The following is a 15,881-nucleotide window of genomic DNA, read 5'->3' as shown; positions in this document are numbered from 1 at the left end:
ATTCTCTCGTTCAAAACACTTAGCAAAGACATTTTTACAATAATCTTCTTCATCGCTGCTACCCTCAAGATCCTGTCGACTCACTTGATTGCGACCAACATTGGCGAAGGCTTCCTTGTAGACTGCGGACCTGATCACTAGCTCACTAATGAGTTCCATGACATCATCTCTCTCGTACCATTTCATGCAATTAGGCAATAAAGTTGAAAGCTCACGTTCAAGCACAATCAAAGCTACAGTCGCAGCGAGATAACGAGAATTAACGGCCGCAGACATGTTTAAGGATGAACGTGATGACGTCAATACTGTACGTACAGGCTCGTGACGGAGTGACGGAATGAGATGATGGGTTAGGGTGCAGTGAAATGGAGCTTATCGGTTTCTGCAATAAAACCTTTATTTTCAAGGGGTTTTACATGTACAGTAGGAGTTGTTCGGTTTTGCAGGGTGAGGAAATGCAACATCGAACAATGCCATGATAAGCAGTCTGCTAGTAGGCGTGGCTCTATTTTTGTCTCAATGGCGATTGTCGGCTTTTGTGTTTGAACACCACAAATACATTCCTGTATGCACACTTTAATTCAGAGACCTACAAAAATACAAGGAATTCTTCCAAATACAAAGACAGTGTAGGTGACGACCGCATCGGAGCATTCTGATCGGAATTTGATCTTTCGGTGAGCCCAGGACGTCACTGCTGTTTTTCACTCATTTCCTTTTGATTTCAGTCAAAAGACAATTGTTGAGAAAACGCTCGTTTGTTAGAAAAATAATAGCACATACGCCCAGAATAAAATGCTAATTTTTGAATGCGTCTGTTAGTAGCGCCTCTATTGAGTGCACTCAAGGATCAAATCAATTTCTGTATGTGCACCTTCATTGAGATCCTGTCCTAAATCCAATGGACAATTGTACAAAAACTGAAGGGGAGTGTTTGAAAGGCGGCTTGATGCCCTCTATTTTTGTATTGTTTTGTAAAGAGCACATTCCGTGTTCTATTCAGGTCAATTTATTCAAACTCACTACCAGTTGATATGTGAAAACCGCATTTTCCTCCATACACCACTGCTGTGATTATGTCTTTTCCACATACACTACAACATGATCTGACGTTTGATATCAATCCAAAAGAAGTTTAAGGGACAAAGCTCACGTTTAGGAAAAATAATAGCACATGACTTAAAAACAAATGCTTATACTGTATTGTATTATTATTGTACATTTCTGTACGGGCACCTTTATTCAGATTCTGTCTTTGCCATGTATGACATGATCTGACATTTGATCTTGAGCAAAAAGACGTTTTGTGAAAAAGCTCACAATTGAGAGAACTAATAGCGCAAACCCCCAGGGTGAAACGTGCATTTTGTTTTTTGAAAGCGTTGGAATTTGTCGAGCGGTATCGCTGCTATTCATCGCAATAATTGATAAAATGCCTTTCTGTATGTGCACTTTTATCCAGATTGACATTTGATCTTTGTCCCCCAAATTGGGGGAACAAAATGCCCATAACAAAATGCAGATTTTGTTCTTTAAATGTATTGAAATGTGCTGAGAGGAATCACCGCTATTCATCGCAATAATTGATCAATAACATTTCTGCTTGCGCACCTTTATCCAGATCCTTTATCCTTTTGTGCATTTTCCACGCGACTTTCTTCAGGTTTGATTGGCTAAAACGGCCTTACAGTTACCTGTTACCGGTTGCTTTGGCATGTACCTTACACCCTACGATACGCATGTACTTGCGGACATGCTGGAATCATCCGGCTCATGTGATGTTTCCTCACCATTCTCCATTTGAAAAACTGAAAGATCGTTTCAAAATTGTCCAGAATATCGTACAAAGACACATTGACATTGTTGAATATTTACATGTGTACAACTATTTATAAGTGTGACCAAGCATGTCCGATTGCCTTCCCTCGCGCTCAGATGAAGTACTCTTTTGGGCTCTGCCCCAAGGCATTGTGGGAGTCTGTCTGGCATTCGAAGGGTAAGTCTTGGCTTTCCTCCTGCTGGCTGCCTTTCACTTCCTGGTTCTGGTACGTTTCCTTCCGCCGGTACACAAATTTGGCGACCACGGCCAGGCCGGCCAGCGTCACGAAGATGATCACCGCGATCACGCCTGCCAGGAAGAGCCACGAGTACGTTTGATTACGATGGCGGTTTTAAAATCTTTTAATATCCTTATATGAAATAAGCATATAAAAAAAGCTGTTTTCAGATTTAAAAAAAAAAATATTCCATTCTTTCCCCCTTTGGCCCTTTGGGGAGTTATGACCGAGCTCCACAAATGCTGCCTAGCAACAGGAAAGGGAAATGAGTGGGGGAAAAGTAAAATTTTGAAGGAAAAATCAAGATATCACAATATTAGGGGCAGAGTGCTAGTGTTCCACTAGATGTCTTTTTTTTTTTCCTTTCTGTTCATAATACAGTATGCATTTTATATGTAATACAGAGCAGTGGCTGCATTTTCAAATTCTAACTTGTTCATTTGCCAAAGGGGCAGTTGTGGTCAAGCCCCATTAATTCTGCCGAGCAACAGGAAGGGGAAAGAAGTGTGGGGGATGGGGAGTCAAATTACTGTATGACAGAAAAGTTGTGAAGAAGAAGAATAAAGTCTCCAAGATGAAATAATAAAGTCATGATCAAGTGTTCTACTTTGACAATACATAATATATTTTATTATTAATACTGACTGAATTTTCAAATTTTAACTTTTTCATTTGCCTATGAGGCAGTGATGATTGAGTCCCATGAATTCTGCCTAGCAACAAGAATGGTAGAAATGGGAGGGGAAAGTCAGATTATGATAGAAAAGTTGTTTAGTTAAAAGAATAGAGTCCTAATATTACAACAAGTAATGAAGTCATATTACTATGAGTAAATTGAATTTGATGAGAACAAAGTACTGTACTTAAGACTGAATTCTGAATTTGGGACAGATGAGCTAGTGCACCACCAGATCTAGCAGCCATTTAAAAAAAAAAATGTAATTTTTTTTTATATGCAACACGATATTTTATTATAAATAGAGAGCAGTGAATGAAAAGTCCAACTTTTTCATTCGCCTGAGGGACAGTTATGATCAAGCCTCATGTTTTCTGCCTAGCAACAAGTGGCCATGCTATGAAGGAGTATTAGGGTGACACCGAGTGAAAAGAAAACGTGTGGAATTACCAGACAAAGTTTCTGGTTGTGACTGCATTTGGGGTAGAGGCCCACCACACGTAGAAGTTTTTCTTTCTACGCATTTTATATTCCATACAGGACAGTGATTGAATTGTGAAATGGCAGTATTTTTTTTTTCCAGCTATGGGGCAGTTATGATCAAGCCCCATGAATTCTCCTGATAGGATTTATTCCCTCTGTTTTTACAATCACGTATCTATTTTATATATAATACAGAGCAGCAATGAAAATGTTAGATACCTCCAATGAGTGCAGAGTCTGTCCGCATGGCATTGACTAAAGGCTGCCCAGAACCGGACGGGTCTACAGCGACGGAAGACAAGAAAAAGAGGAAAGGAAGAAGACAAGAGGAATAAGAGTAAAAGTTAGGGCAAAGCAGGCGACATAACGCAGATGTCTGATGAGGCACAACGCGACCAGGCGGAAAATAATTAGATAACAGCGGAACACACAGCACAGCGGAAATAATTAGGTGATATCTAGTTATCCATCCATCCATCCATCCATCCTCCTACTGTATGTCTATCTACAGCACTATGAAAAAGAATTTGCCACCCTTCTCAAATGATATTTTTTGCAGAGCTTCCCCACTTCAATGTTTAAGATAATCAAAGAAATGTAGATATCAGACAAAGCTAACCCAAGTCAACATAAAATGCAGTTTTTAATTGGTGATTTGGTTTACTGAGGGAAAAATAGCTATTCAAAGACGGTGGGGAGGCCGCGGGCCCCGAAATGACGAGCTAGTTACACCCTGCTTCGAGCCAGCGCAGCCACCGCCGCTCAGCATGACAACCAAAGTGGATTAGCGGCTCGTGCATTGATGAAGAACTAATGTGAATTGCAGGACACATTGACTGTCGACATTTCAAACGTACGTCGCCGTAATAAATATGCATGCTTCAATTCGGCGCGACGTGACATTGGGTCTCGTCTTCCCCGATGCGCCGTTCCCCGCAGCTGGGAAAGCCCGTGAGCCTGACTGATTAGCCAGCAGCAGCTGGACGGCGGATTGAAGTATTTTACAAAGCGGGGGGGGGGGAACTAAACCCTTAACATTGTTCACTCACAGCAGAATGAAAGGGCTCATTTTGAACTCGTTTGAGTTTTGGCACAGGCAATTTTGATTCGCCAGCGTGGCAAACATGGGCAATATTCGCTTCGCTACCTGACAGGTGTGGCGTGTTGTGCGTGGCGTAGCTATTGGACGTCGCAGGCGAGCCGCAGTTAGAGCGGGCCAATGGCCCACTGACGTCCACGGTTCCACCGTGCAGCCGGAGCAGCGCCTCCTTGAGGGGGCTGATGGAATTAAAGCGAACCACCGACAGACAGCCACTGAATCCCAGCGTGGACAAGCGCGCCAGATCTGGATCCACATCGTCGGACTCTGAAGGGAATGAGAAGACCACCGAGGTGAGAATTGAATCAGTGGACAGTACATCCCCGCCAATTCATGATTCACCATGCTAGCCAACAATGAAGTAGTTGTGATAAAACAAAAAAACATTTTTGCCCCCAATTTAACAACTTTTTTCGAGTAGTTTTATGACTTTTCTGTCCTATTCATAAGATCCGTTTTTTAATTGGCTATTGTGAATTTGTCCTGCATTGTTGCGACTTCTTCACCTAGTCTTTCAACTTTTTTCTCCAATTGTCACGACCTCTTCCCGTATTCTTCCCACTTTTTGTCCTATTCTTACAACTTTTTTCTCCTACCCTCACAAATGTTTTCAAAAGACTTTTTGCTTGTGTTCTTGTGACGTTTTTCTCATATTCGTATCTTCTTTTCCTCAAATTCTTGCAGCATTTTTCTTGTATCATCACTTTTTCTCGTATTTTGGTGACGTTTTTTTCACCTATTCTTACAACGTTCTCCTATTCTTACAAACTTACAAATTGTTCTTGAGACATTTTCTCATACCTTGCGACTTTTTTCTGGTATTCCGACATCTTTTTACCCCTATTCTTAAGAATTTTTGCAAATTCTTACAATTTTCGATATTCTTGCTACTTTGTTCTCGTATCTGACAATTTTTGTTGTATTATTGCGACTATAATCTTGTATTCTTACGACTTTTTTCTTGCATTGTTACTTCTTTCTTGCACTCTTACAACTTGTTTCTCCTATTCTTCCAACTTTTCTTCTTATATTCTTAGAATGTTCTTCTTGTTTTCTTTCTTGTTTCTCCTTTTCTATGACGTTTCTCATATTTTTACTATTTTTTAATTTTATTATTACCACTTCTATCTTGTATTCTTACTGATTTCTCGTATTAATACAACTTTTTTGGTATTCTTGTCATTTTTTTCTCTCATTATTGTGACTTTTTTCTTGTATTATAACTCTTCTCTCATTCTTACAACTTTGTACGCGTTACTGTATTTAGTTATTTCCTACGTAATATTTTGCGAATGGTAGTTTGCAAATCGGCAGGGGTTGACTATAAACCATTCATCATCTTTCTTGTGTGTGAGTGACACTTGGCCCATAAGCTCGTCTAGGCCCAAACCCTCCATCACGGCCGAGCCCAGCCACCCACCATGTTTGTGCTTCCATTTGTAGCGCTGATAGATGACGGGGTCAGCGGGAAGCGACAGAAAATCCACTTTCCCGTTGCTTTTCCTCAATGACGGTTTGACACCATTGGTTAAAACACAAGCAGAAAGCACATCGTCGCCTTATGAGTCTAGTAAGTGTTCGCGATGAGACCATAACAGGCCACTTGTTTTACAGACAGGCTTTCTCACTGGCTTCCTGTTAAATTGGTGCATCCGAGACATAACGGTAAAGCCAAGATTTATTGGTCTGATCCTTCAAGACAGAACTCAAAAAGCAGGACATCACCTTGTCTGAAGTATGCGCCTGCACGGCTGTTGCGGCTTCTCACACTTAGATAATTGCGTCAACACGACAATTTGGCAATTTAGTCTCATCCATCTGACTAGTATATGTGATTCAAATTTGGTAGCAATTAGACAAAATATGTAAGACAAGTTTGTCTTTGAAAGACCCCTTGGAAATGGCCGAAATGTGCCTAAATATGTGTTTTCGGGTTCCTGAGAATTTTTTCATGAGTCTACTACACATGATAGACATGCCCAAAAAGTTTCAGAATGTCAAGTGAAACAGCTTTCAGGGGCTGCATTAAAAAAAAAAAAAAAGTCATGAGATATTACTTCATTTTGAGGAGAAGTTTGTTTTTGAAGGAGGCCTGGAAATGACGAAACTGACCTGAAAATGGCCACTTCAAACCAAAATGGCAGCCCTCCTGTCTGTATACAGGGATGGGTTCTTGAGACTTTTTTGAGTGTCTTCTCCTTATAGATACTGTACATCTGCCAAGTTACCATTTGCAAAGCAAAACTGGCTTCACAGGCTGAATTAAAAACAAATAATTTGTTCGCAAGCATACAAAACCTCTAGAACAGGTTTGTCTTTGAGGGAACCCAAGAGATAGTCAAAATGAGCCAAAGTTGGCCACTTTATTTCACAGTATGGGTTCTTGATACTTTTTGTGGGGGCCTACCCATGATACAGTGGACATGTCTACCGTATTTCATGCTGCTTAATGAAACTGGCTTCAGGGGCTGAATTTTCAACAGCCGTTGGTTCCACTCACCTTGTACTTTGCCAAGCAAAATTGACCTGATGCCACTGAATTCGCCATCTGACGTCAAGTTGAAGACTTCGCTGGTACGTTGGTCAACCTGGAAAAGAGACTCACAATATGGGTTGATGGTTTTTTTTATTTTTTTATTTTTTTTAGTCATCGACCTTTGCAGCCATTCTTTGCCAACACACCAAGACAAAAACTCAAATCCCTTGCAATTTAATGCTGACCATCTGTCGAATATAGGTGATTTAAATTTAGTAGAAATTTGGACACAATCTCTGTGAGAGAAAAATTACCTTAAATGGCCGCTCCAAAACCTAAATGACAGACTTGTTTTTTTTGTTTTTTTTTTTTTTTGGGCATGGCATTTTGAAACTTTTATGTGGGTCTACTCATGACATCAGTGGCGGGCGGTGTGCATTTCAGACGTGGGCCTTCGCCCAGCAGCCAAACCCCCACCTCCGTTGATGAATGTACATCAGTGGGGAAGAAGTTCCATCAGAACACCCTACCCTCACCAGACCCCTCCACGCCCCCACTCCACACACACACACACACACACACACACACACACACACACACAGTTGACAAAAGAGAAAGTTTGCTCAGCACCAAAGACCCTGATTGACGAATGCACTACGATGGAGAAACATTTAAAAAATTAAAATTGTGGCTGGTGACAGTTCATGTCAACCCCTTTTTATCCTCCATTACAACATTCAACTCTGTCGCGAGCCTACCCGACTAATGAATTATGATGTCATTGTTTAAAATCCGGCGGCACGGTGCACGACTGGTTAGAGCGTCTGCCTCCCAGTTCTGAGGGACGGGGTTCAATCCCCGGCCCCAACTGTGTGGAATTTGCATGTTCTCCCCGTGCCTGCGTGCGTTTTCTCCGGGCACTCCGGTTTCCTCCCACATCCCAAAAACATGCATGGTAGGTTCATTGTCAACTCTAAATTGCCCGTAGCTGTGAATGTGAGTGCGAATGGTTGTTTGTTTGTATGTGCTCTGCGATTGGCTGGCAGCCGGTTCAGGGTGTACCCCGCCTCCTGCCCGATGATAGCTGGGATAGGCTCCAGCACGCCCGCGACCCTAGTGAGGAGAAGCGGCTCGGAAAATGAATGGATGGATGTTTAAAATTGGATAAAACGGCACCAGACGTCAGCATTAGCGGCAGTGCCCAGTAGACTTGCGACACTGCTGTCGGAATCCTTTTCAAAGGCAGTTAATTAGGCAAAAATGAATCAGGACACTTAAAGCCTTACACGTTCACAGTTCCTATTGATTAATTTTTAATAAACCAGGCTCACTCAATTCAAATGTGCTGTTTTAGTGGGGTTCTGATACCAAATCTACAGTATAGCGGTTCACAATCATGATTTATCTAACAACATAACAAAAACCTGAAAACTTTCAATAAAACGCATCGTACTCACAGGAGATGCGTATTATTTATAGACAAACTCCACCCTCTTTTGCTCGCTGTGTTGGGTACGAGCCAGCCACGTAGTTGTTGAAGTGGTGAATAAATATTTTACCAGGTTGAAAACAAGCCAGCCAGCTTTAAGCATCGCCCGGCTTGTCTCGAAAAGTCTGCCCTGAAAGTAAATTTTTAACCATAATTTCTGTTATGTTCGTCATGTTGCTCAGCCCCCGGCTTCACGTAATGTTATGTGGGGAAGAGCCAGTCGAGTGGCTCTAAACCAATCAGAGTATAGAAAAATTCTAACGTCACTGGAGGCCAGCTAGCTACCGCTGTTTACTGAATCTGAAATCTGAAAAATAATGGATATGCCAACCAAATTTCATGTTTCTAAGTAAAACTGTCATGAGGGACTTCATTAAAAAATAAGAAGAAGAATTTCATGATTTATTACTAGTGTTGTCTTTTGTGATGTGTCTTCAAACTTCGCTGTCATGCACAATGATAAAAACTCAAATTGTTGGCCATTTAGCGTTGCTCATCGTCATGTACAATTTTGGTAGCAAGCGGACAAAATCTCTGGGGGGAGTCTGCCACTGGAAATGGCCAGAATGACTTTTGCATTCTACAAAATGGCTGACTTCCTGTCTTTTCAGGGATTACTTCTTGAGACTTTTTTGTAGCTCTCCTCGTGATAGACATGCCTTTCAAATTTCAGGCGGCTCAGTCAAACTGGCTTCAAGGGCTTAATTTTCTTGTCTCTCTGAGAAGTTCCATTTTGAAGGACCCCTGGGCACAGCAAAGACGATCTCTAAGACAACCGCTTTATATAAAAATGGCTGACTTCCTGTGTCTTTTCATGCTGCTGAGTGAAACTGGCTTTAGGGGCTGAATTTAAAAAAAAAAAAAAAAGGGATTAGAAAGCTTTGGCAGTGGTGGTTTGCTAGTTACGACTACAATGTAACATACAGTGTATTTGTGTTCCGGTTATCAGAAGCTAATCTATGCATCCGACAAGACTGCGGTTCTGCTTAGCATTCAATTTTGACATGATAGTCTGTTCGTGAAGTAAAAAAAAAAAAAAAAAAAAAAAAAAGTTCTCCAGCTCTTGGTTTGGAAATCTCGCACTAAAACTTTGCCAAGTGAACCGCGTCTGCGTTAAACCTCATCAGACAGACAGTGAAGCTTTAACTCGGGCGACCCCGGGCAGCCCGGAGCAGACTCCCTCTGTTCAGAAGTCCGACGTCGTTTGTAGGGCTAAAGCCTTAAATCCTGTCAGAAATATTTTAAGTTCCTCCTTCAAACGGGCGAGCCGGCCAGCCGGCGAGTCGGCCGCTAGAGCTTCTTTCACGTCAAGCAGACGGTTCAAGTGTTTCCTCGAAAAAAGATGCACTGAACAGGGGAAATAATGGAAATAAATTGCTAGCTTTAGCAATCTTTTCCTTCCGGAACTTTACTCATAGCTCTATGTCTTGAGATAAGCACTTTCTGACCATTTTGAAGTGTGTACAAGAACTCGAAACAATTGCATTTGTAACATTGCTAACGCTAATGCTAATTCAACACTTCCAGGCTGGTCCACCTGCACACAAACCGCTATAGCAGGTGACACAGGGTTGTCGTATATGCATTGTCTGATCATTTAACAGTGTCAACATTGATTAGTAGTGTGAGCGATGAGGCTAAAGCTAACTCAACACAAGAGGTGTCAAGGCTGGTCCAAATGAGCACTTACATTATCAGGAGCCCTGTAATATTTGTGGCATGAATGTTGCCTTTTCTCCTCCAAATTAGTTAAAATATTAGTAAAATCAACACTTTTACCAATGCATTTTTTTTTAACTTTATCTAATAACATTTAAATAAAATTACACTATTAAACAAGAAAATACCTGCAATTCAATCAAATAATTGTAAATAATACAATTATAAATGAGATGTAATTATTTTGTTATTAAAATAAAACATTTTACATGTACATTTTTCGTCTCTAAATTATCTGGCCTGTCTGTATGTTTTAATGCCAGTGACAATGCTTGTGCTAACGCAACAAGAGAGGTGTCCAGGCTGGTCCACTGACAGCACCTATTGTCATCGTAATAACAGACACACGTTTGTCCTTATTACAAACTTACACTAGCTTGTAATCTTGTAACCGGCCTAATGTTAAAGTTAAAGTAATAGAAATGACTGATGTCCTAGAAGACATGATTGGAAAGACCACTGTAGCAAGAGGAGGTCACATTGCGTTTCATCTTCTGACAATTAGGCGGTGAGATGACTTTATACATCATCGACTGCGGAAAAGATGAATATTTCATCAGAGGCTCTTTGCATGTTCCTGATGCAACTTTGACATCTCGATGAGGGTCGGTCGTCGTTTCTACAGGTCATAACCCTACAAAAATGATATATAGAATTTGAATAATGATGGAATGAGACTTGGATGTTGATAAAGCCAAGTTGGCTTGGCCACAAAGCAGAGCAGGTAGACTAAATTCAGACAGTCTCTTTTATGCGAGTACGAAATGCTTCAAACCAAAACGGTCAACTTCATGTTCCTGTTTCGATAGACATGTCCACTCTGTTTTGTGTCCAACAGGGAAACTGGTGTTGGAAGGCGAATTTTTTTATAACTTTCCAGGTGTGCGACCAAGTGCGGCGTCAAACCAAAATGGCTGTCTGGTTTCAGGGGCATTTTTCCCCCCAATTTTCTAGGGGAGTTAATCGAGTGCGAAATGGCTGCTCCAAACCAAAATGACTTCATTTCTGTTCAATTACAGCCATGGGTGCTTGAAATCTTTTCATGCCTCCTATTATGATAGCCATGTACACCCAATTTCCTTTCAATCTGAGAAACGTTTTCCTAAAGGCCTTTCCACTCAGTGTGGAAGGGCCCCCATGTCAAAGCGCAATAATGAAGGCAACGGGGGTGCAGTCATCCCATATTTGTATATGGTGACGTAACAGCCTGGAAGCATGTTGGGAGGCTTTCCCCGCTGAGTGGATCGCAACTTGGCAATATGTATTTGTCACACTGTTGGAAAACAAAGTCCTAACTTTGCTAATTCTTAAGGAGGAGGAGGTGACACAGCAGCGAAAAAAAAAAAAAAAGGGAATGGGAATATCCCATATTAATTTCATGGCAGCAACTCAGTTTAAACCTCCCACACAGCCTCCCACAGAGATGTCTCGGTATGTCATTTTCCTACTGGCCCAAAGTTCGGGTTAGGACGACACCTCAATTATTATGCCTTCCTCTATTTCCCCCTTACAGTTTACAGTACAACTCTGCCAAAATAACTCAGAAATCACTCCACTAGCCTCTCTGCCACTGAATGAGCTTTTTTGACGTCACAGCGTCAAAGTTCTTGAATAGAACATTTTTCTATCCAATGACACGATGCTCTCCATTGACACGACGCTCGGTGTCACGGCAAAATGAATGGGAAAGTCGTGGGCGTCAGACGCTTTGCCAAGTGCAGTGTGAAAAGGCCTTAACTTTCCAGGGGGTGCGACTGAGTTTGAAAATGCTGCTTCAAACCAAAATGGCTGACTTCCCACTCAGTTTCAAGCATGGGTTCTTCAGACTTTTTCTTGTGTCCTGTTATGATAGACATATGCCCCCAATTTTACGTCAAATTAATTTTCAAGGCGGTGCGACCAATGTTGTGGTATTTCTTTTCAACTAACCAACGTGCTACTGAGTGAATTTTGGGGACACTAAATATGTTTGTCTATTCTGTTAAGTGTGTTTTATGTTACCTGCAGAGACACGGCATCCATCACTCTGCTGACGACCACCGTATGCAGACGACCGTCAGCCAAACCCTTGGCTTGGCTCCTCAACACTTCGGCTTCCTTGCTGCTGTGGAGTTTATAGCGGACTTCCAGCTTATCTGCACACGCACACGCACACACACACGCACGCACATAATTCAAACCTTTTCTCATTTCTTATCTTGCCAAGCATCCGTTATCATTATTACAAAGTTACATCTTTCATCCTTAACCTGAATCTCAATAAGGAGCTTTGCATATTAAAGAGGATTAGGACTCATTGCCCATCAATAACACTAATTAATTTTTCTAATATTACCGCAGCATTAAGAGGAGATGTTCGGAAGTCTTTGAGGCAGTGTGGAGAGAAAAAAAAACATTGTCCTTCACGTGGACTATTTAGAGCCGCTTTCAAATACACTAATTGATCTTGTAAAGAACAGTGCTGGGCTGGGAGGTTATTTTTATAACAGCAAATGGATGTAACAATACACCACTGAACAAACCACGCCAAGATTTTAATAACCTATTTATCATGCGACGTTAGCATTTAGTGCTATTTTAGGAGCATTTGAATAGTCAAAGCTCTAAAAAAGACAAACTGGAATAGTACCCAGTAGAACGAAGACCTTCGCCAAGGTGGAAACATGAGCGGTTTGTTGGGTGTCATCAAACTTCGCTGAAATGCTCCACTCACACATGATGATGAGAACTAACATTTTCTCAATTCAGCGTTGTCCATCTGTCTAATATACTTGGTTTAAATTTGGTAGCAATTGGAAAATCTCGAGTAAAAGTTGATCTTTGAAAGACTTAGCTTCAAAGCAAAATTGCAGACTTGCTGTATCTTTATTATCTTTCTTCTTGAGACTTTTTTTGTGGGTCTATTTAGGATAGACATGCCTACCAAAGTTCAAGTAGGTAAGTGTAACTGGTTTCGAGGGCTGGATTAAAAAAATAAAGAAATAAAACATCACAAGCAGAGATATTATTATAGTTTCGTGTTTTATGGCAAATCATCAAACTTGGCCGCTATACGCCCACACGCAATGATGACAACTCAAAATATTTTCAAATTAGTGTTTTTTTTTTGGTCCTGTTCAGCTGCATGGCCGTGCAGAATGGTGGCTCTGTATGCCTTTTTTGCTGGAACAGTTTTCCTGTGCAACAGTGGAGTTCGAAATACTCCCTCTGCTTAGTTTTTAATTATTTAATTATTCTGATGTTTATTAGGGCAGTGGTCCCCAACTACCGGTCCGCGGACCGGTCCGGTACCGGTCATGAGGCATCGGGGACAGTGCCTCTGGATTGGCAGACCGGGGTGGTGGCTGCTCTTTGTCACCGATTCTGTTCATATTTTTTATGGACAGAATTTCTAGGCGTAGCCCAGGCGTAGAGCGGGTCCGGTTTGGTGGCCTCAGTATTGCATCTCTGCTTTTTGCAGATGATGTGGTTCTGTTGTCTTGATCAAGCCGTGACCTCCAACTCCCACTGGAGCAGTTCGCAGCCAAGTGTGAAGCGGCTGGGATGAGAATCAGCACCTCCAAATCTGAGACCATGGTCCTCAGTCGGGAAAAGGTTAGCGTGCCCTCTCTGTGTCGGAGATGAGATCCTGCACCAAGTGGAGGAGTTCAAGTATCTTGGGGTCTTGTTCACGAGTGAGGGTCCGTTGTAGTAATGAAGGAGCTAAGCCGAAAGGCGAAGCTCTCGATTTACCGGTCGATCTACGTTCCTACCCTCACCTATGGTCACGAGCTGTGGGTCGTGACCGAAAGAACAAGATCCAGGATACAAGCAGCCGAAATGAGTTTCCTCCGCAGGGTGTCCGCGCTCTACCTTAGAGATAGGGTGAGAAGTTCGGTCATCCGGGAGGATCTCAGAGTAGAGCCGCTGCTCCTTCACATCGAGAGGAGCCAGAGGAGGTGGCTGAGGCATCTGATTCTGATGCCTCCCGGACGCCTCCCTGGTGAGGTGTTCTGGGCACGTCCCACCGGTAGGAGACCCCGGGGACGACCCAGGACACGCTGGAGAGACTACATCCTTCGACTGGCCTGGGAAAGCCTCGGGATCCCCCCGTGTGCTACGGACACACGCAATGACTAAAAGTCAAATGTTTGGCAGTTTAGCACCACCCATTTGTCTAGTACACACATTTGTTAAACACACACGAGGTTAAAATCTTTGACCAAATCTCTAGGAACAGTTTGTCTGGAAGAACCTTCAACTGTGTGCACGCCACATATCAATCGACAACTGCCTTTATCCTGTTACCTTATGTCGCTAATGTCATTACGTTACTGTGCAGGAGCATACCAGGATACAAAATAGGAGTCACCAGGAAACATTTACAGTCAATCTTAATGTTGACAAAGTTACATGAGTTTCATTGTGACCTACTGAAAAGTGGTGGTAATGTCTCACTAATGACACCAGTGGACTTACCCTCCTCCAGGCCTGGGTTAAAAAGCTAATAACGTGCGCAGCTGGAGAGATTAAAAAGGTAACAGAGGCTGACAGGATGACTGCGGCTGGAGGATGAAGTGACTGACAGAGCTTGTTCGGATTACCAAAGCAAAAGAAGAGTAGGAGGAAGTGGTGCAGGGGGTCAACATCAGGCGAAGACGCTGGGCATGGCCGACAAGATAAGACGAGATGCGATGAAGACAAGCATCTTTGAGGAAAATGAAAGGTGAGGAACTGAGGTTTAAAAAAAAAAACAACTACAAGTCATCAAATTTTGACACCATGCTCCACCCACATTCCATGGCATAGGCAAAAAGCTTGGCATTTTAGCATTGCCCCTTTGTCTAGCATGTCAACGTCCGAGTCACGGTCTTTAAATAGCCATGGAATGTGCCCAAAAGGGCTGTTTCAAACAATATTATCAACTTCTCATTCAATTTTGGCATGTGTCCTTCAGACTTTAATTTGCGTCCAGTTATGATAGACATATGCAGCCAATTACGTGCTGATCGAAGAAACAACTGTCAAGGGTGGTTTTTTCTCACCTTCCAGGTGGTGCAACTAAATGCGAAATGGCTGCTTCAAACCCAAATGGCCTACTTCCCGTGAGTCCCTGAGACTCTTTTGTGCGCTTTGTCACTTTGTGATGATAGACATCCACCAAATTTCATGTTGATCGATGAAACTGGTATTAGGGGCTGATTTATTTTATTTTATTGTTTTATTTATTTTTTTACTTTTCAAGGGGTGGAATTAAGTGTGACAAGGGTGCTTCAAACCAAAATGGCCGACGCCCTGTTCAGTTTCAGGCATGGGTTCTTGAGACTTTTTTGTGCGTCTTGTTATAATATACATATGCACCCAATTTCATGTTGATCAGACACACAGGTGTCAGGGGCTATTTTTTTCTAACTTTCCAGGTGTGACTTTCCTAAGTGCAAAATGGCTGCTTCAAAGCAAAATGGCTCACTACCTGTTAAACGTCATGCATTGGTGTTTGACACTTTTTGTGCGTTCTGTCATGATAGACATTTGGACCCAATTTCATGTTGATCTGAGGAACTGGTCTCTGGGGCAATTTTTTTCCAACTTTCCAGTGGGTGGAACTAAGCGCCAGATGTGTGCTTCAAACAAAAATGGCTTATTTCCTATTAAATTCCCAGCATGGCTTCTTGAGACTTTTTTGTGCTTTCTTTTACAAGAGACATGTCCACCAAATTTGGTGTTGATGGGGAAAAAAAAAAATTCTTCCCAGGGGGTGCGCCAGAGTGCGAAATGGGTGCTTCAAAACAAAATGGCTAACTCCTTGTTCAATTTCTGGCATGTGTCCCTGAGACTTTTTCATGTATCCTGTTATGATAGGCATGTCCACCCAATTTCATGTTGACCAGAGAAACTGGTTG

The 15,881-nt window shown here is 42.1% G+C and overlaps 1 protein-coding gene across 2 annotated transcripts in view; it reads right to left on the bottom strand.

The window, feature by feature from the left end:
* Positions 1-273: 273 nt before the first annotated feature.
* LOC133411721 (contactin-associated protein-like 4) overlaps positions 274-15,881 on the bottom strand; it is an 83,016-nt gene continuing 67,408 nt past the window's right edge. The window contains exons 20-24 of one of the 2 annotated variants that reach the window (XM_061694381.1): positions 12,001-12,134; positions 6,816-6,903; positions 4,364-4,582; positions 3,436-3,498; positions 274-2,128 (exon numbers count right to left, since the gene is read on the bottom strand). In XM_061694381.1, coding sequence (XP_061550365.1) covers positions 1,932-2,128; positions 3,436-3,498; positions 4,364-4,582; positions 6,816-6,903; positions 12,001-12,134 — 701 coding nt within the window. In that variant the 3' untranslated portion in view covers positions 274-1,931. The remainder of the gene's footprint in view (positions 2,129-3,435; positions 3,499-4,363; positions 4,583-6,815; positions 6,904-12,000; positions 12,135-15,881) is intronic. The other variant, XM_061694382.1, reaches the window with a different exon arrangement.

The sequence above is a fragment of the Phycodurus eques genome, chromosome 13, assembly GCF_024500275.1.
Source record: "Phycodurus eques isolate BA_2022a chromosome 13, UOR_Pequ_1.1, whole genome shotgun sequence".
Lineage (NCBI taxonomy): Eukaryota > Metazoa > Chordata > Actinopteri > Syngnathiformes > Syngnathidae > Phycodurus > Phycodurus eques.
This window is presented reverse-complemented; position numbering and strand designations above follow the sequence as displayed.